This window comes from Corylus avellana, chromosome ca7 (genome assembly GCF_901000735.1).
Source record: "Corylus avellana chromosome ca7, CavTom2PMs-1.0".
In the NCBI taxonomy this organism is placed as follows: Eukaryota; Viridiplantae; Streptophyta; class Magnoliopsida; order Fagales; family Betulaceae; genus Corylus; species Corylus avellana.
The window spans coordinates 3063392-3091306 of record NC_081547.1 but is presented as its reverse complement, the minus strand read 5'-3'; the positions used below and the strand labels follow the sequence as shown (position 1 = coordinate 3091306).

General features: G+C 38.1%; 4 protein-coding genes across 5 annotated transcripts; all 4 read right to left on the bottom strand.

Annotated features, from left to right (window-relative positions):
- Positions 1-2637: 2637 nt before the first annotated feature.
- LOC132187288 (ADP-ribosylation factor 1-like) lies at positions 2638-5263 on the bottom strand. 2 transcript variants are annotated; one of them, XM_059601554.1, is made up of 7 exons: positions 4951-5255; positions 4700-4855; positions 4213-4283; positions 3930-4049; positions 3686-3804; positions 3119-3200; positions 2638-2998 (listed from the first exon to the last, which is right to left on the bottom strand). In XM_059601554.1, the coding sequence occupies exons 2-7, from the start codon at positions 4845-4847 to the stop codon at positions 2993-2995; spliced, it is 546 nt and encodes a 181-aa protein (XP_059457537.1). In that variant the 5' UTR covers positions 4848-4855; positions 4951-5255; the 3' UTR covers positions 2638-2992. The 2 variants fall into 2 exon arrangements, with proteins under 2 accessions (XP_059457537.1, XP_059457536.1); XM_059601553.1 differs by lacking the exon at positions 2638-2998 and having other exon boundaries at positions 3110-3200; positions 4951-5263.
- A 1030-nt stretch (positions 5264-6293) lies between these two features.
- Positions 6294-8621, bottom strand: LOC132187252 (microtubule-associated protein RP/EB family member 1C). Its single transcript, XM_059601500.1, has 6 exons — positions 8441-8621; positions 8166-8321; positions 7874-7980; positions 7189-7408; positions 7005-7118; positions 6294-6917 (listed from the first exon to the last, which is right to left on the bottom strand). The coding sequence occupies exons 1-6, from the start codon at positions 8546-8548 to the stop codon at positions 6639-6641; spliced, it is 984 nt and encodes a 327-aa protein (XP_059457483.1). The 5' UTR covers positions 8549-8621; the 3' UTR covers positions 6294-6638.
- A 2507-nt stretch (positions 8622-11128) lies between these two features.
- LOC132188254 (probable LRR receptor-like serine/threonine-protein kinase At4g37250) lies at positions 11129-14414 on the bottom strand. The gene is made up of 2 exons (XM_059602671.1): positions 12386-14414; positions 11129-12037 (listed from the first exon to the last, which is right to left on the bottom strand). The coding sequence occupies exons 1-2, from the start codon at positions 14049-14051 to the stop codon at positions 11361-11363; spliced, it is 2343 nt and encodes a 780-aa protein (XP_059458654.1). The 5' UTR covers positions 14052-14414; the 3' UTR covers positions 11129-11360.
- Positions 14415-21255: 6841 nt separating this feature from the next.
- LOC132187141 (putative oxidoreductase TDA3) lies at positions 21256-22759 on the bottom strand. The gene is made up of 2 exons (XM_059601338.1): positions 21845-22759; positions 21256-21741 (listed from the first exon to the last, which is right to left on the bottom strand). The coding sequence occupies exons 1-2, from the start codon at positions 22728-22730 to the stop codon at positions 21359-21361; spliced, it is 1269 nt and encodes a 422-aa protein (XP_059457321.1). The 5' UTR covers positions 22731-22759; the 3' UTR covers positions 21256-21358.
- Between the last annotated feature and the right edge of the window lie 5156 nt (positions 22760-27915).

Here is a 27915-nt window from a genome sequence, read left to right as displayed (position 1 = left end):
GTGTGTGTGTGTGAGAGAGAGAGAGAGAAAGATGGAGATTTTCAACGCAACAGCTAAGCTGGTTAACCCCTGTCGCTAGAATCATGTGATGTCTGCTCTGCTGCTTTGAATTCTCTAGCGCTGACAGTCTCGAATCCATTGCTAAGACTTTGGAAATTTGTTGTAGTTTTGAGAAGTTTTGGGTAAATTTCTTTAAACATTTTGAATGTGCATATGCTAAGATATGTGCTGGAGATGGAGGGCATGAGTGGGAGAACATTAATAATCATAGTTCATAAGTGAAATAGGTAGGAATAGTAGTAATACCAGGGAAGCAATAGCCAGATGGCATGCACCGCATTATGAAAATGACCCCTCCATTATCTCACCAATCATCAACTCCTTAAGGCAAGGGGCGCAGCCGGGTCCTAGAAACATGCATGCACATTTATGCGTCTTCTAGTCACTAATTATTGCTTTGGCCGGCTGGTTAAGGCGTACGACTACCAAGTGCATGGGAAAACCCTGCACTAACGGAAGAAAACCAAAAACAAAAAATCTTTGCATTATGGTTGGTTAATGTTGCATAAATTTCAAAAGCCATAATTTTGGTTAGTTGGAGAGGCAGAGCCAGGGTCACATTACACTGTTATCATATTGGGTTTTTGCCAATGCAATATTTGCTGGCCGGCTATGGGGGAACAAGCATATGGGGAGTAGGACCTACAATTCCTAAGGCATGAAATTTATAGAGTTTTGGTCGAGGAGCCTGACTTGTTTATTTAAATGAATTTGATTATGATTTACTTATATATACACATGTGTTGATACGACTCAAATCCATCATGCGAACATAAATTGTTACTCCTAATGGGGAGCAATGATCAAGATTCTCCTTGTTTCTAGTTAAGAGACTCATCTGGCTATACTATAATAGTCTTGGTCGCTTTACACAGTTAGAGCAAAACGACCAACTTAAATTTTTAACTATCTTCAAGATCCCGGGCTGGACACGGCCTTTAATTGGTCTTTTTCCTTGCCGTGAATCGTAGTCCTTCTGGCAGAAACTAAGTTTGGTTAATCTACTCTTAGATTATCTGAGACAAAAGCAATGGTTTACACATTAATGACCCCAAGAATTCCTTGAAAAGCATCAAGAATTGTAGAGTAGTTAAGCTGTAAATGAGTTTAATCTATTAATTTCAAAATTTGCAATGATGAATGCACTTTAATCTAGATGGTTAAACAATGAAAAATTGGAGTTAGGAACATAGTGGATGGTGATTAAAAGAAGATCTTTGTCTGTCTAGTATTACTTCTTTGTCTTCACTTGCTTTGCCTTTAGGTGCGATATTTCTTTCTTCAATTCTTCTGTTTCTTAAAAAATTAGCCTTCTTTTATCATATTACTTTATAGAAACAAAATAAGTGATGCTGGACATATTAAAGATGGTGATGATACAACACCAGAGTACATGGTACACGTGAGACAACATAATTCAGAAGTGGTTGAGAACAGCTAGTAGTGGTTGAGAACAGCGAGAAAAGTCTTATGGGTGGAATTGTCAAAAGCATAGTACTCCCTTGTTTCTTTTGATGGTGAATCTGAAATAGGGAAACAGTTTAACTATTCGAAGTAAAAACTTAATAAATCTTGTACTTTTTTTTTTCCCTGGAGCAAATACAACCAACAAAACTAATGAAAGCAAGGAAATAAAAAATAAAAAAAGAGAAGGAAACGACAAGAAAGGGAGAACCTAGGGTGGGAGGGGGGCAGAGATAGAGAGATTGATAGTGTAGATGATTATACATATCTTATAATGATAAAAATGTATATAGAGATAACTATAGAGTTCGAGCAAAGATATATACACAAACAAGAGAACAGATTTTTTCATAAATCATGAGAGATTACAATGATTACAAATATTTTACATATGGGAATTGCTTTTTTTAGTTGGTTGCCAATTATGACTAAATTGCTCTTTCCTTATAGATGCTGTCAAATATGAGCTTGAAGATGTGATCAAATGTGATTTGGATTATGAATCTATATATGTTGAACAATCAGGAGGAGAATTTTAGGAACAGTACAATCTGTAGAACATGAGCTTGATTCTTTCCTTGTAGATGTGGTCAAATGTAAAATCGATTTCGAGTCTATGTATAGCGAACAATCAGTAGGAGAATCTGTAAGAGCAAAACAATTTGTATATTTATGGGAGATGTATATCCCAGTAACATTTTTCATGGGATAAAGTTTAGATGGTTGTGCTTAGGGCTAGGCCTCTCAGCATAATTGATCAGTATCAAATTGCAGCAAGACAAATCGAGCAAATAAGGCTAATTTAGGTAACAAGCGAGGACAAAATTAGAATTTTAGGAAGGGGCAAAACTAAAAAGAAAAGAGAGACACAGGGAGTTTGTAATTGCAAATTCACCATGTGAAATGCCCCTAGTTGTTCATCAATGACCTTTACCTAACATGAAAAATGCAAAAAAAATCAACGGTAGCAAATTTCTGCCACAGGTCCTTAAATAAAGCTCTCTGACATCCCCAGCTACCGTTGGAAATATCAAAATACCAAGATCTGCACATAGCCGAGTTCCTAGATACATTGAAGTGCTCAGCCTGTTAGCCAAAGATAATAAAGACACCATTTAACAAGAACTGAACATTTGTCTTAGGAGTTTCCGACACACACACAAAGCACCCATAGAACTTATTAAATGCGACATTGCCGCAAAAGTAGGTTAAATACAACAAAATAAAATCTGAATCGTAATATGATTTTGAAATGGAACGGATCCTGTTCCAATTTTTGTTACTTACAATGAGAGGTATCACACCAAATCGTATAGTAGTTTGATATTACCATAGTTATTCAAAAATTACACACGTATGTAGAGTTCATGTTCATGCTTTTCACTTGTAAAAGTCACAAGTTTTAGTTGCAGACTCTCTGGATTGATATGGCAATGGCTCTAAAACAAGCTGCATCAAGCTTCTCAAGTTATGCCTGTAAATTGCAAAAACACAAACAGTAAGGATAGGTCTGGGAATATCTGTATCAGCAGGAAATCATTACAGTCAAAGTTTTTTAGGACAAAAAGTTTAGAAAGAGTCTGGGTTATCTTGCCTTGCTAGTGATGTTGCTGGATAGCCAATCAAGACCTTCATAAAGCCCTTGGCCAGAAGTGGCAGTTGTAGCTTGTATGTACCTGAATATACAGGTGTGAGTGTAAAAAGATCGAGTCTTGTATCGATAAGATGTCACAAGTGAGAGTAGTTAATATAGTATAGTTAGACTAAGAGCCTGTTTAAAATTGTGTTTAAGAAATAGAACTTTTAAATCAAAAAGCTTTTTTTTTTTTTTTTTTTTTTTTTTTTTTGTAAAAGCTTCATTTTTAAGCTTTTGTCAAAAATGCGTTTTGGCCATTTTAAGTTTTTTGGATCCTTAAAAGCGCTTTTAATTTTTCTTACCAAACGAGTATTTTTTTATCAAACGGATAAATAAAAATACTTTTGGGTCGAGTGTTGCCCCAATATGCCACCAATTAAACAAGCGAGGGAAATCATAACTAGATTAATCTATTTTAGTTCCTTAAAAGCTATTTCATCTTCAACAATATTGCTGTTAGTTTCTTCTTGTATAGGTTTCAGAAACTTGTTGAAGACTCATAAGAAACACAATATATATATATACCATCGGCGCTGACGGAGTGAATGCAGGCCTAGTTTATCTGTGATTTCAGAGACACTCATAGCATTTGGAAGGTCTTGCTTATTGGCAAACACTAGCAAAGTTGCATCACGCAGCTCATCCTGCAGAAAGCAAAGGTAAACTCAAAAGATATTATAGAGTTTCTAGTAGCTTTTGCTGAAAATTCTGCAAGAAACCAAAAAGAGCAAATGAATTGGTCAAGTGTGAAGAAAGATATAGTGATTACCTCACTAAGCATCCGATGGAGCTCATCTCTGGCTTCTGAGATTCTTTCTCTGTCATTACTATCCACCACAAAGATAAGACCCTGGGTGTTCTGAAAGTAGTGTCTCCATAATGGTCGAATCTAGATTATAAGTAGAAAACAAACGTTCCTGATTAGCTTGGCTGACTATGTGGAACCCTAACTTGTATATATTCTCCAAGTACATAAGATAGTGCAAAATGTCATATTGATTGTTGGGTATTAGAAGAAAACAAGGTTTAGTTCAAATGATCATGTTTTATACCTTGTCTTGCCCTCCAACATCCCAGACGGTGAAGCTAACATTTTTGTATTCAACAGTTTCCACATTGAACCCTGGCACATAAAAAATTGAATCCACTGATCAATATCTTCATATCATTTCTGATTTTTGTTGGAAGATAACAGCTTGAAAAGAAATCTCACTGAATATAGCTGATTGAGTTCCAAAAATTCTTTTTGACAAAGCAGAAGAACGTACGAAGAAATCATTAGCTAGCTTTATTGAATTATCTTTTCTACTAGCTGATCATCTTTTGGTAACACATGTACATACCCACGTATTTGGAAGAAAAAAAGGAATCTGACAGAGATTCAGATCAAATAAAGGCCTTAATTAACCTTAAGTAGTCTAGAAAAGTATGATGCAATTGGTCATCATGAACATGTCTACGTGTTTCATGGTTGCTTTTTTGAAATGTTTACGAGCACCAAAAGTTTGTTTGTTCACAAAAAAAAAAGACTATTTGTACCAATAGTGGGTATGGTGGTAACAATTTCTCCGAGTTTCAGCTTGTAGAGGATGGTGGTTTTTCCTGCAGCATCAAGACCTACCATCAGAATCCTCATTTCTTTCCTTGCAAAAAGCATCTTCACGAATCGAGAAATTGCCAAACCCATTGCTGCCTCTGCTTCAGCAAAAAGGGTAAATTCAAGACCAAACTAGATATATTAGACAAAAAAGAAACTCAATCTCTGAAGAAGAAAGGGAAGAGTTCTTTACCTCAACAGAAGCTTGTGAGGAGGAAATACAAGTTAGGCCTTCAAATTGGCTGAGAAGCAAAGGGAAGCAAAATAAAAAATATATGCTTGTGTCTTAAGTAATCATCAAGAATCATACGTGGACCGAGGCATAAAGTGGAAAGAGAACAGGATTCGCGTGAAGATTAGAGAGGAATAAAGCACTGTAGCTTTGTTTAGCTTTCGGTGGTTCCCCTATTGTCGTTTGGCATACATTCTTTGTACCGTTGGGATAGATAAGTGTCCAAGTCAGTGGACAAGTTGGGCGAGTAAAAGAATATGCATGATGTTGCAGAAGGAAACTATCCCATTTATGGTTTCATATTCAGGCAATTGCAAGCTTCTCATATGTTGGTTTGTGGTGTAAATTTTTGTTTAGATTGATTTGCCCGTTTATGATTTTTCCAAAACATGGAAGCTGACCCATCAGTCATAATTTGATTAGCTTAATTAAAAGCCTATTTGCAAAACTGTTTCCATTAGGCAACATATGGTACATCTTGCTCTTACCATTTGGCTTTTGCATTCAGCAACATGATAATCAATGTTGTGGAATCAAACTGATGTAGAGACCATCCATCCAATCAATGACATAGTGCAGTTACAATTCAACTTTTCTCATGAAAGGGAAAAGAAAAAGAAAAAGAAAACACCCTGCTGATGGGATTTTGATAAAATAATAATAAGAGGGTAATTTTGTGCTGCTATTTTCTAGAGGAAGTAGCATCCTTGACAGACTGAAGGGTAGATGCGGCAGCAGCAGCAGCAGCAGCCAAGAGACCACCACTAGTGGTTGAATTTCCAGAGCAATGGGGCTGGTGAATCACCTGCACGCTCCTCACCTCTTGGCCTTGCCCCGGTGAAGACCAGCACTCCACCGTGTCCACCCTTGTTTCTGTTGCTCTCTGTTCATCCGTTTTCTCCTTCCCCTAATAATTAAATTCATCAACTCAGTCTTATTTTACAAAAGGAAATTAATTATGAAACAAAGGATTGTGATTATACCTTTATGGCTTGTGTGTTCATGTTGAAGGTTTCTCAGGCCCAAAAGTAGTAGAAGTGTTGAAGGTGAACGTGATTTTATATTATATGAGCTTTCTCGTGTGATCATTAAGAGTTTATATAATTTAATTGTTCTCTCTTTCTTTTCATATTTTACGGAGAGTTGGTCGTTGGTTAGTTTGTTCTCAGAGAACATTTGGGTAGCCAGAAGATCAGGAGTTTGCATGGTGGTCAAAGTTCTGCAACCAAACACAACCACATGATACCCATTAGATCCAAAGATTTACATTTTCACCCCACACCATTAGGTCCAACTCGGTCGCGTAAGAAAAGAACTAAATCCACTAAAAAGCATTAAAAAATATATGGCTATAAGGCCATGGATATCCTCTTAAATTACTCCAAAATAATACATCTTAGGTAAAAGCAAGTAACATAAAATCCAAGCTGCAAAAAGGAGAGGATATCATTGTTACATCTACCAAGCAGACAACTTGGAGCTCTGAAACAACTTGGTTTGTATATAGATATATCCCATGTCCCTTCCATCACTTGTTGAAACTACATTTGACACATTAAGAGAGGACCAGATATATGTAGGCTAGATGTTCTATGAAAACTGTTCTGTGAAGATGGGATTGAGATTACATCCAAGAAAGAAGGGGATAATCAGTAAGTCATAAGGGGTGACCCACTGCAATGGACATCGGAAGCATCAGACATCCTTTGCTTCGGAGACAATGTTGCAATGGCAGCAGCATCGACATCAAAATTCACAATGATTTTTCTCTTCTGAGTTTCCGAACTGTTCCTCTCCTCCGAAACCTCAGCAATGGGACTCAAGGCCTCTGCTTCCTTATGGTGAAGGGACAGCATGGCTTGAGCTTCTGCTACCACAGATGCATCATCCTCTGTAGCATAAAGAATCTTCTTTATTGCTCCAACAACCTGCCAAAAAGAATGGAAACCATCGATTTCAATTGCAAAAGAGTACTTTGCCTTGCCACAAAAATGAAATAACTTCGGAGTACTTACAGCTAAATGTTCTATCTCAGGACTTTGGCAGAGAATCTCAATATCCCTCAATTTCGCAAAGTAGAAATCCCTCTCCTTCTCAAGACTGTCCACTGACAGCTTCAACTCCGTGATCTGCATGGAGGATAGTATTAGACCCTCAACAAGCTGAACCAAAATTTCGTGTCCTGCACAAACTTAGTACCTGTTCATCGTATGCCGGGCCTCCACTAGATGTGGGTCTCGAGGCCTTTACGGACTGATTTGCAGGATTCCCAGAAGCCACTTCAGTCCTTCGAGCACTGTGGGAGGAATGACCCTTCGGGGCAGTGGTAGAACCTTTGGTTGAAGATTGTGATGGAGCCGCCTTCTTGCTTGCTTCTTTTCCTCCCTTGGAAGACTCTCTTCTCTCCAAAGGATTGTAACTAGCACAATTTCACCACCCATTTTAACATAAGCTTTTTCTCTCAGTCAAAACGAGAAAGTCACCCAAGTCCACAAATCTAGTTACATAGATTAGAAGGCATTTACATATATAATTCACCTCTACATATTCGCTATTGACACCAGTTTGTAAGAACAAGGAGTGCATCAGAAACATACTAAGTGTCAAATGCCCCTACATTTGAACAAATTTACTTAGATAGAAAACATAGGAGGCCTACTACACAAGGCGTCAATGCAGAGACCTCTAATCTCCTTAAAGAGAAGAGATTTTCACATCCCAGTCCGATCAAATTTAGTTTCAATTGGATTTTTTTTTTTGGCAGTTTCAATTTCAAGTTTCTTGTAATGTCACAATCACATATCAAAACAAACAGCGCAAGCAAATAGCATGTATACTATCTCAATGAAGAAAAGTAGAAATTAGGGCAAGAAATTGAAATTACTTGCTCAGGCCACCTCCATTGACGGAATCGCAGTACCGCTTCATCCATTGCATGAACTCCAAATTATCAAGCGGCCTTCCCTTCACGAGCTTGGTCACCTCAATGTACTACGCAAGCGCCAAAAGAAGAAAAACAAACTTCAATAATAAAAATTTGAACAAATTTCAACCAAATGCGTAAAAAAATTAATAGAAACTTTAATAGAGAGACGGATCAACTAAAGTTTCAAGATCTACGAATTGTAGGGGCCAAATGCACAAAAAAATCAAATATAAGAGGAGAAAAAAAAAACCTTAGTGATTTTGAGTTTGTTAAAGACGTCCTGAAGAACCTTGTAGTTCTGGATCATCTCGTACTCGCTCTTGGCGTCGAAGTTGACCTTGTGCATCGGCACCATCCCTGGATGAACGGCGTCCATCAGCTGGCAGTGGACCGCACCCGAACAAGCCTGAAACACACAGATCCGCCATATGCGCACATAGATTTGGATTATATAATAGAGAAAATTATTTATCAGAATGAATTGTGAGAGTTAGGGTTTAAGCACAGTGGAAGAGCGAACCGAACCTCTTCGACTTTGGAGAGGCTGAGTTGGAGGGAGGAGTTGATCCATGCGAGAATCTCAGACCTTCCGACGAAGTAAGCCGAGTCCATCATGCCGATATTCGTCGCCATTTCTTGATTTCTCAGAGTGTCTGTCTGTCTGTCTCTCTCTGTCTGAGCGTTCAAGGAGAGTGCTTATACTTTTTAACGGCTCTGAGAGTTAGAAAGAGTGGGAATTTAAAAATAGGAGGAGCGGGATTTTTGCAATTCAAAATGGTTGGTTGGAGCTGGACTAAACCAAATCTATTGGGCCTGGTTCGGGTTCAGCGGATTAAAGGCTTTTCCTGCTCAAATTTGATTCTAAGCCCAGAAAGGCGACTAAACCAAACCTTTTTTTTTTTTTTTGTTAGTTGCCCCCACACTTAAATGTTTAGTTCCCCCTATTCACAATGTGTTAATATTTACATTATTAAATTTATAAAATTTAATTTTAATTATGAAATAAACCTTTATATTTCAAGTAAAATAAAGAGGATTATAATTTAGGTCTTTCTCGCTCTTTATTCTATACATTACAATATTAGTTTTTTTTGTGCACTAGATTATATAATTGAATAGCTTGTCATCTTGTAAAGATAAGCTCGAACTCCACTTGTGTATGTGAAAAAAATTAAAATAAACCAAATGTTTAATCTAAACCTTTAACACTCCACTTGGCTCCTACTCCCATTGCATTCATGTTTTTGGTCTTAGGGTGCGTTTGAGATTGCAATTTCATAGACAAAAAGTGCGATTTTAAACCAAATCGCAGAAAATGGATTGTTTAGTATTGCGTTTTTAAAAAATTGCAATTTTAAAATGCAAAAAATCAGTATTTTCAAATCGCAAGTAATAAGTTTTTTTTTTTAAAAAAAAATAATAATAATAATTTTAAGAGAAATGATAAAAAAAAAAATCATTATTTCTACCATTGAATTTTTGTATGACCCACATGAATTCACAAATCTAATGGTGGATCCATTATATTTGTAAAGAGAGATAATTAAAAGATGGTTCAGAGAATGATGTGTAACAAGTCTTTAATTTTAAAGGTTAAACTATGATTTTAAATGTCAAATTGTGATTTTGCCAAACACTTTAATTGAGTTTTTAAAAATCACATTTTCAAATCGTCAATTTTTAATCATACTTTTTGAAATCGCAAACCCAAACATATCCTTAGTAAAGATAGCACATGTAGCAAGGGATGGGAAAATAGGGGGAATAATGGAATAGGTTGACCAAGTGTTAAGAAGCGAAACTAATGTTACTTTTTTTTAGGTGAATCTTTCATATTCATTAATTAAAAAAGTTCATGAGCATAAAGCTCTTACATTAGAGAGCATAAAGTTCTGATAAATTATAATCAAAGTTATGAGGTTACAACGTTATAGAGACAGACATAAAAATCTTACAATTAAATCATATCTATGACTTTAATATCCGCTAACCCATACCCAATATTCACTTATAGACAAATCTTTTCCACGTAGACTCAATCTAATATATAGATAACTCATATTCCCAATTTTTATTTTTCCAACCATAAGAGCAAAACCATCATATCAAAACTAATCGTCCTTGACCCAAAGGCCAGGGCAAAAACCTCTACCCCCAAAGATCACGCATGGAAGTAGATTTAAGGAAAAGTCAAACTACTCTTTATTAAAAAAAAAAAAAAAAAAAAACACACACACACAAACACAATAAAAAAAAAAAATCAGCAAACAGCTACAACAGCTGAGACGAAGAAGGCGAAGTGCACTAGCCGACACGAGGTGGACAAGATGGAGCTGTTTTGCGCCGATGGACAGCTGGGGAGCCGGGGAGCACGGTGGGTTGGTGCATGATTGAGCAAAACCAGTTGAGGAGACTAAATCTAGATTTGAAAAACTATATCTAAAGCCCAAACGATTCCGGGAGGCAAAGAGCGGCACATCACGAGGGTGGATGGAAGCAACGCAACATAAGTAAAAGGATGACTAGAGCGAGTAGACTGGTTGGAAAAAGAAAAAATAAAAATAAACTGAAAAAAGAAGGGAAAAAAACAAGAAAGGGAGAGGGAAGAAAGATTGCTCCCACCTCCCCCAAAGGTCTGGTATTTTCTAAGTGTATGTTTTTTCCAAGTGACTGACGTTACTGATTACGAAAGATGTGCGTTTTCGTTATGACAATGAACCAAAATCAAATCGATAACACCCCTCCAGTAAGAAGACAAAAGGGATGGTAAGACCTCTAAGACTTAAGTGCCTAATAGACAGCCTTTAATTTCCTCTATTCGTACTCTTTGGACTAAAATACCATTGACCCACAAATTCCTTACCTATTTCGCACTCTTTACTCATAATACCCTTCTCCATAAATTTACATTCTGTTACATAGATAATACCAACTAAAATGTCTCCTTGTATTTATTTGTAGGCCATTAAAATTATATGATCGAGACAAGTGAGCCCCGCAATCTTAAATTTTGTAAAGAAATAAAAAAATCAAGCAGTCTAATAATAAAATATCTTATTTTTAGTCAATAATTTCCACAAACTTCAAACCATCCGGGGTCCAACAAATATAGGTTGTCGTGCCAATTAAATATTCCCATAAAATATTGAAAAAGCCAACAACATGATTTTATTAATCAATTAACACATGACATGACAAGCATCTACCATTACCAACATAACAATTTTGACTAAGATTTGTAGGGGAGAAAGCATTATTAATATCAGAATTCCTAAGTATGGAAGAAGAATTATAAGGGCAAATTAGTGTCACACAACAAGATGATCTGTTCAATGAGCTCACACAATTATAACAAAAAAAAAAAAAAAAAAACCTTAAAAAAAGACAAATGGCAACCTATGAGTCAATCATTCATACACGATCTCTACAAAAGCGTCCAATCTTCTTAGGGACCATAATAGTGTGATGACGAAAATGAAGGTGGAAATCTCTCAAGAACTTGCAGGACTTCTTTCATTGGCGGTCTTTTGTGTGGGATTGGAGAGGCACAACTATAGCCTAGCTTGAAGCAAGCCAATAGGGCCTCCTCTTTTCCTTCCAGCTCAGCTCGGATTGCCATGTCAGCCATCCTCAAAGCCCGGCTCTTGTCTTCAACCAAAACCCCACTTCCCTGGCTCATGTCATCCAATACTACAACCTTCCCCGTCAGCAGCTCAAGCAATATAACCCCAAAAGCGTACGCATCCCATTTTTGGTTGGGCTTTAGGCTCCTAAGCGACTCGGGTGCATGATAAGGTGATACACCAACGGAGCTTGGGCTTGGGCTGGGGCTCGGCCCATATGCTAGATCTTGGAAACTGTCACGTGATGCCGTGGACCTCTTGCTCCCGAAATTTCGAGCCGATACGCCGGCTTTATAGCTCGTGTCACCCGATACGAGCCTCTCGAGCCCGAAATCCCCTATCCTCGGCTCCATATCGGAGCCCAAGAGGATGTTGCTCGGCTTCAAGTTTCCATGCACGTGCTTCTTCTCGTGGAGATACGCAAGCCCTCGGGCCACCCCTTTTGCTATCTTGAGCCTGAATTCCCATGGTAGATGGCACGGCGAGGAGCCCACTTTCCCTGAAATTCCATGTCCATTATCAGATTCCGTCAAAGAGCAACTTGGCAAAATGTGTCACTTAAGATTATAACATAAATGGGGTTCACTTTCCATGAGAGTGACCACACAAAAAATCCCACATCGGAAAAATTTAGTAATCTGGGTACGTGTATCGCTATCACTCTCGCATGCGGGGCTAACCATTGACTTGTATGCATTCAAAACAATATCAGTTCCACCTACTCCACCGTCAGCAATCACTGCTCACAGCGCACTATAGAGAAAACCTTAATAACATGCTAAAATGCGCCAAAAACAGAGAGAGAGAGAGAGAGACAGAGACAGAGACAGAGAGAGAGAGAGCTTACTGTAACGGGCATTGGCGAGGCTGCCATTTGGAACAAAGTCATAGATGATGAGCTTCTCATCGACGCCCCAATAGAAGCCACGAATGCGAACCAGATTGGGGTGCACCAACTTGGCTATGACGCGGACCTGATTCTCGAAGTCTTTGAACCGCTCGACGCTGCTCTCACCAATCCGCCGGACCGCAAATGCAGTACCGTCTTCAAGCACAGCCTTGTACATAATGCTCGAACCGGTGGCACCCAATATGTAAGCTGAAGCCTTTAGCAGCGTCTCAATCTCGAGTTGTTTCTCACCGCCATCAACGCTCACCAATGTCCCTCCTTTGCCCTGCTCCTGCTCTTGTTGCCGTTGATTCTCTGGACCCTTCTGACCACCTTGGTGTTCTTCTTCGTTATCAGAGCCGTTGGCCTCTGAACCCTCTTCCTCTTCCGTAGTCTTTCGCAGGCACGACCACCTCGTGAACCCTCTTGACTCGGAGGACGATGATGACCAATCATCCTTCGCTGTGTTAGCTTCGTTTGGGAGTGCACTCTCCGCGTTCTTCTTCTTCTTTTTCTTCTTCTTCAACTGGTGCACGTACAAGAAAATCAAAGCGAGAATTCCAATTCCGGCAATATCTCCGAGCACAATTCCTATGATCGTTGCTGGTCTCATCCCGTTTTGCCTTCCTTGCTGAGATGACCCAGGTGACAAGTTTTCTGGGGTTGGATTTATTGTCTTTGGAATCGCAGCGATCGCAGGACGAGAAGTCGGAGCAGTGACATTAGGCGGAGAAGAAGGAGAAGAAGGAATTGGACACGGAGTGTTGGTTGGTTCCCCACACAGATCAGGATTCCCAAAAAACGATTTGGATGCTTGATTCATAAAAACAACAGATTTCGGGATTTCTCCAGTGAGGTTGTTGAATGACAAGTCAATAGTAGCATTACCTGAATTTTTCTCGGCAAAACGTGATGGGATTTTCCCAGAAAACCTGTTATAGGAGATATTCAAGTAACGTAGACTAGCACCACCGAAGTCAGGAGGAAGAGACCCATTCAGCAGATTCGAGGACAGATCTAAAACCTGAACAGCTTCGAACCCACTAGGAAGAGTACCAGAAAAGTAGTTGTTCTTCAAAGAAACAGAGGTCAGATTAGTCAGAGTGCTGAGATAGTTGGGTATATTTCCCGCCAAGGCATTGTCGGAGAGGTTAAGAAATTGGAGGTTTTGAAGGTCTATGGTCTCCGGTAGCTCACCAGAGATCAAGTTGTTTGACAAGTCAAGGAAATTGAGCTCGGTTGAGTTGAGGAGAGAAGAAGGCAGAGACCCATTGATAGAATTGTTGGAGAGGTTGAGATTTTGGAGGTGTTCAATCATGCCCAGATTGGCAGGAATTGAACCAAGAAGCTGAGAATTTGGAAGAGCCAAGCCGATCACCCGATGATATTGAGAATTGGCTAAGCCTCGAGTTGCAGTACTACATATCACTCCTTTCCATGAACATGGCGTCTGGTCGTTGTAGTTCCAGCTCTGTAGCACGGATAAGGGGTCACTGAGAACAGAGTCCTTGAAAGAAAGCAACAAAATACCATCTGTGCTAAGCCCACGAGATTGAACTACAAGTAGAACAAATGCAAGAATTCTCCACCATAAATGGAGATGGACACTTTGGAAGCTCATCATTTTACACAGTGATCCCACATCTCTCCTATGCGAACAGACAGAGAGAGAGAGAGAGAGAGAGAGAGAGACAGAAGCAGAGAGGTAACTGAGATTTATGATGATGCACGGACCATGTGACTGAAGACTGTAAAAAAATGAGAACAAGCGTAGAAAATGCAAAGTACCTATATGCTCTCTGTGCAGCTCTGCAGCTACTATTAATTAAGGCTTTACTAGAAATGATTAAATGCCTTCACCGCTGTTTTGTTCCCTCGATCTCTTTCTTGTGCTCACATTCCAGCCCAATAAATAAACAAGCAAAAAGGATGGTGCCCGAATAGCATCTTTGCAACAAGACACCAAGGTGGAGTCGGGACACTGCAGAAACTCCCTCTCAGATTGACTTTATGTAGCCTGATTAAATTATTGTTTTCACCATTATTATATTGCCAGCGGTTACATTTTCTTTCTCCCCCAGCCGTTGCGTTGAAGTACTGCCATAGATTTATGACCTTGGGTGAATATTTTCATTTATTTGATTGATTCTCCAATAATTTAAACATGATCAAATAAATGAATTATCAATGAATCCACAGTCTAAAAGGGAAAAAAACTAATAAGTTAAACTACCTTTATTAAGCATAGCATGCAGAGGCAGCATTATTGTTGGGGGTCCAAAGGGGGTCCTAATACTATCTCATCCAGCATCGCTAATGGGTACTTGCTGAGAAATTTGATCTTCAATTTAATTCTCCACCGTTCAAACTATTGACTAGCAGGTATAAATCTTGTCTGTCCTGCTTTCAGAGGTACTAGAAAAATGTATTCAATAAAGTCTGAGCTCTCAAAATTAATATGACCATGGCCCATTTATAAGCAAGCCAATATCACATGCTAACACGTATCAACAAGTTATAAAAGAGTTGTAGGCCTACAATTGATCGTTAACTAAACTGTATGGCCACCAGAATGCACTGAGATAGTGCTATGATTCTTCTTCAAGATGTCATCATTGTGATGATGGACTAGAACAGATGGACCACCATGGTAATTCTGCAGCAATTCCTAACACATTCTGCAGAATTGCCACTAGATTTATTGGAAAGAAGCCATACTTGATATTAGATTCTGGTTTTGGTTTTGGTCCTTCAGTGTACAGAGTTGCTTTACTTTTTTAGAGCCCCCAAAGGTAACCCAAACACATGAAATGCATCATGCCATCCAACATGAACTAATTCCTTTTTTCTATTCTCCTTTGCCCCCTTTTTTTTTTTTGCCAAAATTCTTTGTGGCAGCTTTACTGGCTTCATTAGAAAATAATTCATGAATAAAAAAGTAGTTGAACCCCCTGTAATATTAAATAATTAACACACCAAATGTTGAAAGATCTGGTCCCTGCTTTGTTAGGTAGACCACATTGAGGATTTCTAATGCCCCTCTTGTTTAATAACAAAGCTTTTCATCTTGGTCTTTGCTATTCCTCCTCTTTCTCTAATTGCAAGAGAAAAAATGGTTAGAAAAGCTTTAAAGCGGTGACTTTTTCTTTATGTGAAAAGATGGTAATAGCTACAAGAGAGGCTGGAGGTGGACGTTGGGCCATGGCTGTTTGAGTAAGATGACCAAAAAGCGAAAAACTTTTGGAAAGGTCATGTTGGATCCACCAAAGCCAACGATCAGGATTTTGACGGCATCTTGGCAGTATGGATACAAGCATACAATATTACAATCACTCTACTTGTATCCTCCATAAACATGCTTCTTTATTTACTCTTATTGGTGAAACTGTTAAATTACCATTTAGCTTGGGTTCAAACTTCACCTCTCAGCCAAGTGGTTAGAGTAAATTGTGAAAGTCAAAAGTTGAATTTGAAATATTTGTTGAATATGTGGCAAAAACCTTCAACAACTTGAACATGCAAGTAAGAAGATTATAGAGATATGACTTTGTTTGTTAACGTTTTTTTTTTGTTTTTTTCAAAACAAAAACATTGACAAACAACACAACATTCAAAACTACTTCATATTTATGTCACGTGAAAGAGTACTATTATATAGTAGAATAGTCTACTAAATAGAATTACTCGACGTTAAAAAAAAAAAAAAAAAAAAAAACCACTAAAAAACAATATCAAACATATATAATAACGTCTAATAAGTCTAGTAACTTTGGACTGGAGTGAGAGAGGGGATAAAAGCCTCGTCTAAGGGTTTTTTCTTCTTCTGTTTTGCCTGAGCTTCCCAGAAGGTTAAAAAATAAGTAAAAACTGCAGAATTGCATGGCAGGGGCAGGGCAAACTTCAAGTCGTGAAGATAGCAGCTTTTTCACTTTTCTTCCCCCATTGAACGGATCTTGTTTCTTTCTCCCTCTCTTCATGGGTACGTAAGAAGAAATTGAGTCTATAACTTTGTACCATAATGTCATCCTGCTAGATTAAAATATCTTGTAATTTACTGCTAGCAATTTAACAGTAATTACGAAAGAGCCCGCATGAAAGAGCCGTAATTCAAGAACCTGGCATGTGGGTGGCTTTGGTGGGTGGTAGACAGTGGAGTCTGCTTTTGTCTTGGCCTCTTAGGAACCATGCGTTTCCTTACTCATTACTCAAACAGTACTTTTCTAAGATCATCTTTATCACATATACCCCTACAAAAGTGGGTTGAATCTCGTCAAAAAAGTTAAATTTTATCTGTAATTGCACGTGCTTCCCACTAATCTCAATTACTCATGTCCTTTGAGTTATGAAACCAGAAAGAGAAACAGATGCATGGTAATTAATGAACGTGTTTTTCTTTTATCTTTTTTCTTTTCTTTTTCAAATAGAAAAAGACATGAACGTGGAAGTGAGGAAATTGCAAACTGGCTTTAGCTTCGAAAGGTGGATCAGTCAACCCCGTGAATCCTAAGACATGAACTGGTCAACACATGTATGCAGATGGCAGTTTGTCAACACCATGGTTGTTTTTCTATTGCATTTGTCTTGAGTTCTGTCCACCCAGATGGGGATTAGAGCATTATCTCAATAGATTATCACGCAACAAGGACATCCCTCTTTAGCACATCAATACTGGCTACAAAATTCCAAATCAAAGGGAATAAATGAGATGTCGTTAATAACATTTTTAATACTCTTAAAATTCTAAGAATTGGATGAGCGTTCAAATACTAAAATTTAGATTGTCATATTCACAAACTAACATGACAATTCACATAATACTTATCAAGTTAACTATTAAAATATAGACCGCCGCAAGACATAGTGACGGAATTGGAGGTAACCGGTGTAGGCCATGTCCCCTCCCCCCCAACACAATGAAAAAAAAATTTAAGGTAAATTTTTTTTTTTTATGCCCTATTGCCCCTACCCACTAAATTTTTTTTGCTTTTAGCCCCTACTCATACCAAATTCTACCGTGTCTATATATCTTAATAAAATTGCCATATTTAATCTGTAAATTTCCATATATGGTTTTGAATGATATATTATTGCATCTCAGATCTACCTTCTCATAAAAGACGTGTAAAAAACACACAGTACTCAGAAGATTTTGGAACCATGGACACAGACTTTTTTAGTACTTATCTCTAGTCTTATCTCCAACATGTCATATTCGTTGATAGAAACTTGAGTGTTAAGTTGATAAATGGACAGCACTGCCGCAAGCTGGTGAAGCTATTCAATTTCTTGCGATATATGGGCCATGTGGATCTGCATCAGTCTCTGTTCCGTGAATAGTGAATTTTGCAATATAACGACGCAACACCCGACCCAACCAAACTCATTTGTTTCTCTTTTTGGGGTTCTGCCAATGCGGTCACAATCTCCGTGGGCCAACCTTCCGTACTTTGGTGCTCTATGGGCCAGGCCTAGAGTTAGGTTAATGTGGTGACATTGATGGGTTCCGATTTAGGGCTGGGTGTAAACAAGCCGAGCTTTGTGACAATGTAATCCAAGCCATTGATGGGTTCCTTTTGCAGGGCTGGATGCGAAAAAAATCCGAGCTTTGCGACAATGCAATCCAAGCCATGCAGACAATTGACTTCGTCGATCAAGGCCCAGAAATACTCCTCAAGTCAACTATTATTGTCTTCCGCTTTTAATTGTTATTTGTTGCTCATTATTTATTAGTTTAGTTCTAGACTTGCCAAAACAATAAACTTGTTTAAACAATGACTTTATGGAAAGAGACAGCTTTTGCAGCCGGCCCTAGGCTATAGAGAAAACCTAGAGAAAAAAAAAAAAAAAAAAACATCAGAGGGAGCAAGACTCCTCATTTCCCAATTCCCCTCCTCCCTACTCGCGTACTTCCCTCTTTTTTCCTCTCTCTCTCTCCGTTTCTTGTTTTTTCCTTTCTTTTTTAGTTTATTTTTTTGGTTTTTCCCATCAATCCAGTTGCTTCGGCCATCTCTTTGTTTATGTTGCACCGCCTCCATCCGCCCTCCATCGTGCTACGCCACACGCCGACCAACTGTGTTCCTTAGCTGCCCACTGTCACAAACACAGCTCCATCTCGTCCACCATCCGTTGGCTAGTGTATTTTGCCTCCCTCGCCTCGACTGTTGTAACTGTTTGTTGGTTTTTTATTGTATTTTTTGTTGTTGTTTTTTTTTTTTTTGAATAAAGATTTGACTTCTCCTTATATATGCTTTCATGAGCGATTTTTTGGGATGAAGGTTTTTGTCTTGGCTTTTGGGGTGAGAGTGATTTAGTTTCGGTGTGAGAGTTTTGCTCTTTATGGCTAGGAAAATAAAAGTTAGGAATATGGATTACCTATATATTAGATTGAGTTTGCATTGAGCATATATGTTCTATAAGTGAAGTTTAGACATTGGGTTAACGTATGTTGAAGTCATAGATAGAACTTGATTCAGTTGATTGTAAGATTTTTATGTTTGTATCTATAACGTTGTACCCTCATAGCTTTAACTATGATGATTTATCAGAGCTTTATGCCCCCTCTGATGTAAGAACTTTATGTTTTTGATATTTATTTTTTTAATGAATAAATATGAAATATTTAAAATTAAAAAAAAAAAAGAATTTATGCGTGTAATTTAACCTAACTCCATGATAATTGAACATGTAATCAAAGTTGGTTATAATTTCCTTTTTTTTTCCTTTTATTGGAAAGATAATATTTCGTTACAAATATAAAAAGATACACATGGGTTCTAGGAATTTACAAGCAAAACCAGCTATTACAAAAAGGAGCCTTCTGCCGACAGAGTAACCAACCCAATGCAAAGCTAAAGACAAAAATAACAAAGTTGGGTTATCGGCACATATGTTAAGTTTTATGTTGGCTGATACAATTTTCATTACAAATTCGTGTACGGCTAAATTGGTTTGGCTAAGTTGGGACTCATATTCAAAATCTCCGTCAAATTTAGCGTTCCAATAAGCTTGGTTAGAGTTCTAAATTTGGTGGGGGTCCAAATGAGATGTGTTACAAGAAAATGGTAGTGACGTTCAATTGGTACCTTAATTCACCACGTTTGAATGAGTTATTTTCATAATAATTCTAGAACCACTCTATTGGAGCTCGACACAATGAGGATCATCTTTGAAAATCAACTAAAGCTAAAGTGTACTATTGAGAAGCTCAGTCACGAATCATTCAAATAAGTCATGGGATGTGTTACGAACCTAAGTTCGTAACGGGGTAAATTAAGTTTGAAGGGAATCTAAATCTTAGATTTTAAGGGAACCTAGACCTTTCAAACACAAAATTTGGGATTAATTATTTTCATATTTTTATTCATAGCATTAACCTCGTTAAATAGATGATTCATTACATATTCTAGGGTTGAGTCAACAGCTCTTAATGAAATATAAACTAAGGTTAAGTCATCAAGACTTTTATATGGAAATAAAGACTAATATATAAATAAAGACAAATCGAAATAAAATAAACTTTTAAGAGATTAGTAGAGATTTGAAGACCATCTTAAAGGACCGTAACATAATGAAGAACAAATGAAGAGTGGTAGATCAATGTCTTTGTTAGACCACGTCTGAATGAGTTGAAGATTGCAGCTAGGTAGAGACTCTTTGTTGGAAACTCAATTAATCAATTATACTACCTAAGAATGCTGCCAGAGTGTAAACTGTCTAGCCATGTTCAAATGGAGCCCAATTACTCGTCTGAACGCCACCTTAAAAATTGATTTTTTTTGTTTCATTATTTTAATTGCACCAAAACACTATGCATTTCTCTAGTGTTAATATAAACACCAAAGTGCATAATTTGTTAGAGACCTTGAGACCATTATTTTGTGAGCCAAGAGAGACCTTATTCATCCTTATGCCTTTAAGTTCGTACCTGTCTTAGAGTTTGGTTAAATCGCACAAAATCACAAAAACCTTCGTACCACGAAGTTTCAGGTTGCAAGCCCAAAGTTCTAGAGATATTGCGTTTGTTCAAGGTACACATCAAGGTTTGTTACAAATGTTTTGTAAGTATAAACTGTGTAGTTTAATTCTTTTATAGTGGATGAATTTCTTCAGTTTGGCTGCTTTAAAGTGGTTTTACTTTTAAAATGTACTAACTTCGTCACTAAAATCTGTTATTGATTTGTTTAGGCTCTGGTTTATTCTCGATTTTAATTTGTTAATATTTGTTGTGATTGGTCTAAAAATGCCTGTTCACCCCTCTAGAAGATTTTCAACAAAGACCAGGAAAAGGGATACAATGTGAGACTGCAAGAGATATTCACCCCTCTAGATCGAAGATTTTCAACAAAGACCAGGAAAAGGGATATAATGTGAGACTGCAAGAGATGGGCCTTCAACAGTCATGCATGGAGCACATACATTTACTGATCTCAACCATCCATTTTCGAGATGATTCTAGAACTCCCTACTTTTGACAGATTAACCTATGACCCTCCTTCCTGGTATTTTTATGCACCATCCTGTTTTCAAATCATACTTGGGGCTTTTCAATGGACAATGGACGCTGACCTTTGTTCGGAAAATACATAAAGCGTATCAAAGTTTTTAGCCCATCCATGATAAGATGGAAGAACTTCATAATTGTTTCTTCATTGGGCCATCTGCATCTTATATTCATGGCATTCCTCTTGCTGATTTACATGTACAGGAAATTGTGTATGACCATATTATAGACCTATATTGTGTCAAACACCCCCGCTAGCTGTTGTTTTCGTCCAAACAGAAATTTCAAACAGGTAAAGGGAGAGATTGTTGGGACAACGTAGCTGATCAAAGTGAAACTCCAAGCAACCATGTTGCAGGCGCATACATTTGACAGAACAAAACTGAAGCTTTTTTTATTTAGCAACAACTATCACAACATTACCAAAAAATTTAAACCAAACCTTTCCTACGCCCAACAAATCTAGCAGGACTAAACCGAGTAAGATCAACAATGCTAGCTCGCCCATCCAACACAAGCTCAGCCATGGCAGCCCCAGTGGCCGGACCATTCAAAATCCCCCAGCAATTATGCCCAGTTGCCACATAACACCCTGCAATCCCAGGAAGCTCCCCTATCACAGGCACACCGTCATCAGTACAAGGCAAGAAACATGCTTGTTCTGCCTTCACCTCTGCCTCTCCTTCCCGCAAATGACTGGACACTGTCCCTGCCACCCTCTTAAGCACCCGTATCGATTCCGGATTCCCCACAATCTGCTCCGGATCATCTGGCACCTCTGCCTCCGCCGACATCCCACACACGTACACCTCCCCTGATGGTCCATTAATCACCAAATTCAGGCTTTAGAACACTCTTGTTTTTTCAGCTTAACAAGCAAATTCTTTAACTGTTAAGAAATTGTGAAGCAAACATACCAGTAGGACGAGGGTACACTTCTGGGTCCAAGGGTTTTCCTCCCTGAGACGAATAGTAACCGAGAAAAAGCGCGTGTGCGGTTATTGCGTCGGGCTCTTTTGGCTCCAAAACGATACTGTGAGCTTTGAGACCGTACACTCTGAACAGCGACGATAAGAGTTCCAATTTACAAGACCAAGGCCCAAGCGCCAAAACCACCGCGTCCGAGTCAATGACTCGGCCACCTTCGAGCACCGCCGATGCGACTCGCCCGCCCTCCACCTCCACGCGCTCCAATTTCCCAATCACCACCTCCACACCGTAATTCTCGACGGCTTTGGAAATTAGCGCTCGAACGAAGAGCTGGGGGTGGACTTGGGCCGTGGTCGCTGGGGTTCCTATGGTCCTGGGTTTCTGAACCAGCCCGTCGACCCAATCCGGCACGGCATTGGAGGTACCGGAGGGTGTGGAACCGGAGGGAGGAGGGTCTGGGGATTCTGTGACGGAGAGGCTGAGAGTGGTGAGGGGTCTGTAGCCGTAGGCTCGGGGCCCGTCGAGCTCCTGTGCGAGCAAACGGTGGAGATCGAAGCTGGCCCGGGCGAGCGCCGAGAGGGGCTGACCGTCGCACCAGTCGAGCGCGAGGAACCCGCCGGCTTTCCCGGAGGCCGCGCAGGCTACGGAGGACTTCTCGACGAGCGTGACGGACGCGCCCTTCTTGGCCAAGAAGTAAGCCGTGCAGACTCCTATAACGCCCCCTCCGCAGACCACCACGCGCCTCGGGTGCGATTGCCGCTCTTCCATGGATGATGATGATGCTAAGGAGGATGATCTGATCGAGGTTCTAGTGCTTCGGGTTCGCTGGAAAAACGGTGAGCGCAAGGAGGCCGGTGATGTCACCGCCACCATATCTACTTGCCCGCAGTTATTCGTTGGGGGCTGACACGTGGGTCATACTCGGCTCTTTTAGCAAAGGCAGAGGCGATATTGAGCCCACGGCCCATATAAGCCCAGTTTAATGTTTTTTCAAAATCAGCCTCGGCCCGAAATAGGGGCCTAGTCAGAAGGGACCGAACCCATGAACATTTGTTGGACTGGATACAAAAAGGCCGAAAGAAACTCCGTCTATAACTGGACTGTGTAGCCCAAATCCAAAGTGCGAGCTAAGAAAAAGTTACAATCTTTGACATTACCTGTTTAATTTAATTTGAGAGATATGATCGGTTTAATTTAATAGGTTAAATTAAAATTAACATATATAATTCTATATTCATATCTCGACATAATTCAAACCGAATTCGTCATAGGAACACAAATTACCAACGGTAACTTTAATAGCCCAACCAAATTGACTTCTCTAGATTGCGTCCTCTCTATTATCCCCAAACAAAGGACCCAAAACATACCCTAATATAAATAATTACAACACTAGAAACAAATAAGTGATAGTTACATAAAATGATTGAAAATCATGGGCAGCCGAAATGGGAAACGACCTGTCCATGCAAATGAATATCCATTTGCAAGTGGTGTCACAAAACATCTCACCATTTTATGTACACACATAAGTGTCGTCATTGGCAAGGACCCGGAGGACTTGATATGCGCACTGAGGCGACAATAACTGCCTAGCCAAGTAGACCTCAACGTCAGAATCTGGTAGGTTTAATTATTACTTGTTGTCAGCATGTGCTTTTCAAATTGGGAAAATATATTAAAAAAATTTTAAAAAAAATCTCAGTAGTGCTGGCCAGAACAAGATAGATGACCTTCTTGATCTTCCATGTATTTTCCCCACTCTCCAATTAACTATGATGTTGAGTGGCTTGGTTTCTTCTTGAGCAAGACAGTTTTATCACTTTAACTTTAACTCAACTTGTGTTTATTTTTCACATTATTTTTTGGACGAAATCAAGTGCAAATCTTCTTTTAAGAAAATTATATTTAGCCCCCTCAATCTCACTTCATTTATAATGTTTTTTCAATTTTTCACTTTTAAGAAAATTAATATGCAAGGATCCTTAGGCCTAAGTCAATATATATGAAGAAATGTGTATGTTTAATGTACAAGATTTCATATTTCATTCTTAGGTTTATATCTAGAGGATGAGCTTATTGATAGGTAGAGAAGCACACTCAGAACTGAATTAAGTTTCTTACTTCAATTTGATGTAGTAGTGATGAGAGTTTGATTTGAACTTGGGTTTTATTTTAAGCTAGCTATTCTTCAAGGAATCCTAATTAGACTCGGATTAAGATTTGTACTCTAATTCAACTTGGAGTAGGGATCTAATCCGTATTCGTAGGATAAGACCTATCTTGAAAATTAGGGGTTGAGAACTTGAGATCCAACTATACCCCTTCCTAGGTGTAAGGGTCCTAAGGGATAAGAACCTCTTGTTCCTTCCATATGGAAGTGATTATTTGACTCTCCTGCGAGATGTTTGTCCCGAGACTTCTATGTAGTTGATGAATTTGGGACCCTAGATATGTCTAATCTCGACAACTAATCTGGCTGCTATTTGCTATGTCTTATCGGGATGACTTTGTTTCCAAGAGTGACCCATTAAATGTTCATGGTTCCTAGGGTATGATTGTCTTAGGAGTCTTGTTACTCTCGAACCCTAAACTGGTACCTTTGTGGGCCATTCTTTAGCGTTGAAACCCATTATTATTTTGACGGGCTGGTATTGACTTTGAGGCCCATAATTTATCCGATGAACCGGTTGAGTAAAATTATTCTCAACCATTATTGTTATTAGCAAATTCCCAAACATTCATAAATTTGAAACGGAATTTGATAGAAATAATTAATCTAACCTATTTATTATTGGTCGTCATCATTATTTATTACCCAAACTACTCTTCATGTACAGATGGTTCTTGCACAACAAAATCTATATGAATTTTATTGTTTAATAATAGCTTACTTGGCAGTCCACGTGACATAAATACCACCCAAAATAAAGTGGGAAAAGTATTATATTCCAATTCGTGCCTTGTGAAGCAAGTTTGATACGATTACTTGCCTTAGTTTAAGTTGGGTACAGAGGCAATTGAAGACTTCAAATTCCATTTCCCCTTCCTCTTCACCACGCCAGCCATAACAAGGAAAGAAAAATTGACAACAGAAGATGGGTTTTCAAACCAGCGGACCCAATACCATCTCTAACTCAAGACCAAGTCAAACAGGGTGTTAATTGCATCATTTGAAAGTAACAAGAATAATAAATAAATAAAACAATTAAATCACCGTCTATTTTTCTAACTCTCAACGACTTTACCCTCCTATACCATGAATATTAAATATGATAAGGAAAATTATAGACTTATAGACAATAAAGCTTAACTGTTAAGAGTCATTATCAAGGAAAACAATAAATAAAAGCAAAAAATAAAATAAAAAATAAAGAAGAATCCCAATAATTATAAAGGCCAGGCGGCCACAAAAGAACAAGAAAGAAAATGATTAAAGGCCCTACATGCATACATTCCATAAGATCAACGAAAATCGAATATTCAAAAGAGAATGGAGCGATGTCTATCCATTCACACTAGCTAGGCGCGGGCGGGCGCCCCACACGACCAAACCTACCGACCAATAATTGAGCTTTGAAATCAATACTTGGGCAGGTACTGCTAGCTAGGCAGCTTCCTTGACACACCAATTTTGTTATTTTACCCCCCGTTTGGTTGTCGAGAAAACTCCACAGGGGAAGGAAAATGGAAGAAAGAAAATAGTATTTCATTTAACAACCTTGTCATATATCCATTGGAGCATATAGAGACGTTTACGCCTTTAGTCTGTCCATGAATTTTATATTGAAACTTGGCTGAAAAGATAGGTTGCAAATTGCCAGCATGTAATGTTGCTTGCAAGATTAGAATATATGAAAGAAAGAAAAAATTATCCATATATAGCAGTTAGTCTCGATGTAGACGTTCATGGAATGTATATTCAACAATTGGGTCTCATTTGTTGAATTTGATAATATTCACACGGCAACGAGAGTGTTAAAATATTAATTAATTATTGGTACAATATATTTGTAAAAAACCTATTATATGACAATAATCAGTTAGCTCTTAACCCACCCGCTACGTTGCAAGCATTCGGAGAGGATAGCTATCAAAGTATTTTCAATCTTCTAGAAGACCAACCATTAATCCTAGTGACTATTTTCTTAGTTTTGCATCGTTAATTAAACAACAAAATTTATTATTTTCTTTCTGATTAAGAAAGAGTTTATGATTCAATGATTTTGCCCCTAGTAATATTGCCAAACCGGAAACCATCACATTGGGTAGGGCCTGCCTATTTCAAAGGAGCCTACTGCCATATTCATTGTATTATTTACAATTGATTATGGTCTAATTTATGATAACTACTTTTAGTGAATTGAATAATTTTGGATTATATAAGCAGCTTGTGTTTGAATCTGAAAGACTCCTCACCTAATCACAGGTTAGCATAGGGTAGTGGGGACATTAGGCTCCACCCTCTTTCGCAAAGTCCATATCAATGGCGGGCTATGAAGCCTAGATAGTGAAATCTGTTGAATAGGTTTTGATTATGCCCTTTTCTTAACATTAAATTGTAAACGAATTTTGTTATTTAGTTTCTGTAGTTTTTGTTTCTCAACTGTCTTCGAAGAATGCATTATTAATGCTTAAGTATATAAAACCAAACAGGACTCTATCGGTTGGCTCCTCATCCATTGTCTGCCACATAATGAGGACGTACGATTGGAATCGTGGTCCTTTGTTGGACCAAAAATGAGCCTTCTAGACCACTGTACGTTTTGCTTTTAGTCTATCATGCTCCATTTGATTTGTAGTTTTTAGGGAAGCGTTTTAAAACTTTTTTTTTTAAGTTCAAAAATTTTTATTTTATTGTAATTTACTATTTCGATAGAGTTTGGCGTTAAACGGACGTTAAAATGGATGAAATGACATTTTATATCTCTAAAACTTTTATAAAATTCTAAATTTCACATTATTATTATTTTTTAAAAAGAAAAAAGTTGAGGGTATTTTAGTATTTTTCTAATATTGAACGCTAAATCCTAATGGAATGAGTAAATTGCATCAAATTAGAAGTTCGAATAGTGAAATTGAGAGTTTTTAACTTTTGAATCTTTTTAAAACACGTAAAAGTTAATAAGATCTTTGTGAAGCTAACCTTAATTTTTACTTAAAAAAAAAAAAAAAAAGACGGAAACTGAGTTTAACAAGTGAGTTGCATTGCATCGACATGATAAAAAGTGGGATCCAGTGTTTCATAGATTCCATCAATATAATGTTCTGATCACTTAGTTCTGAGGATGAATGCCACTAAGATTTCAACTGGAATAAAGAAGAAAAGAAGTGAGATTTATTTAAGTAAAAGTAAGCCTCGTTCTCTGATTAATCATAAGCAAAGACTTTGGTTTACAAAAATACATTTACTTATTAATCATTAGCTTATTTTATAATGTTAATAGTATAAGAAAGCAAAAAGACTGAGACTGACCCACCCACAAACTCTTTCCTGCAGAAGGATGAATGCATTGTATGATAAAAGGATAAAAGTAGTAGAAGGAAAATCTTATTTCTCAATGTCACACATATTCATATTGCCTTACAACTGTTAACTTTTGTTTTTAAAAGTACATTCCAACAAGGTAAAAAACAAACAAACAAAAGGAGAACATTACTAGCAAACAGGTGGTGGATCTTTTCCACTACAACTGTAAACTTTAGCTCACTAAAGGATGCTCCAATATTCACGCTTAAAGATGACAATCAGCTTGACTTTGATACAGCCTTTTTTTTTTCTTTTTTTTTTTTTCAAAAAAAGGCAAGCGAGGAAGCTCAAGTGTTGTTATTTTATCTAAGCGTGATTATAGTATCACATATTAGTTGGGAGCCGCATATGAGGGAATTAGACAGTGGAAATTGCATGCAGTCTTTCAAGTTTGACTGAGTCATAGCGTGACGTAATCTTATCAAGGCATCAATGAGATCTAATGCAGCTAATACTAATAGGATTAAGGATTCTAATTTTGAAAGTCAAGCTCTCATCCTATCACATATTCAACTACTTTAACTAAAG

What these genes read in the sequence shown, in the direction of transcription:
- LOC132187141 (XM_059601338.1), bottom strand. Translation starts at nt 22,730, where the DNA reads ATGGTGGCGGTGACATCACCGGCCTCCTTGCGCTCACCGTTTTTCCAG. An exon ending in AGTGTACCCTCGTCCTACTG is followed by an intron (nt 21,742 to 21,844) that starts GTATGTTTGCTT and finishes ATGGACCATCAG; the next exon opens with GGGAGGTGTACGTGTGTGGG.
- LOC132187252 (XM_059601500.1), bottom strand. Translation starts at nt 8,548, where the DNA reads ATGGCGACGAATATCGGCATGATGGACTCGGCTTACTTCGTCGGAAGG. An exon ending in GCCTCTCCAAAGTCGAAGAG is followed by an intron (nt 8,322 to 8,440) that starts GTTCGGTTCGCT and finishes TGTGTGTTTCAG; the next exon opens with GCTTGTTCGGGTGCGGTCCA. An exon ending in GCCCGGCATACGATGAACAG is followed by an intron (nt 7,119 to 7,188) that starts GTACTAAGTTTG and finishes TCCTCCATGCAG; the next exon opens with ATCACGGAGTTGAAGCTGTC.
- LOC132187288 (XM_059601553.1), bottom strand. Translation starts at nt 4,847, where the DNA reads ATGGGTTTGGCAATTTCTCGATTCGTGAAGATGCTTTTTGCAAGGAAA. An exon ending in ATGTTGGAGGGCAAGACAAG is followed by an intron (nt 4,050 to 4,212) that starts GTATAAAACATG and finishes CTTATAATCTAG; the next exon opens with ATTCGACCATTATGGAGACA. An exon ending in TCACTCCGTCAGCGCCGATG is followed by an intron (nt 3,201 to 3,685) that starts GTATATATATAT and finishes CTGTATATTCAG; the next exon opens with GTACATACAAGCTACAACTG.
- LOC132188254 (XM_059602671.1), bottom strand. Translation starts at nt 14,051, where the DNA reads ATGATGAGCTTCCAAAGTGTCCATCTCCATTTATGGTGGAGAATTCTT. An exon ending in CCTCGCCAATGCCCGTTACA is followed by an intron (nt 12,038 to 12,385) that starts GTAAGCTCTCTC and finishes ATGGAATTTCAG; the next exon opens with GGAAAGTGGGCTCCTCGCCG.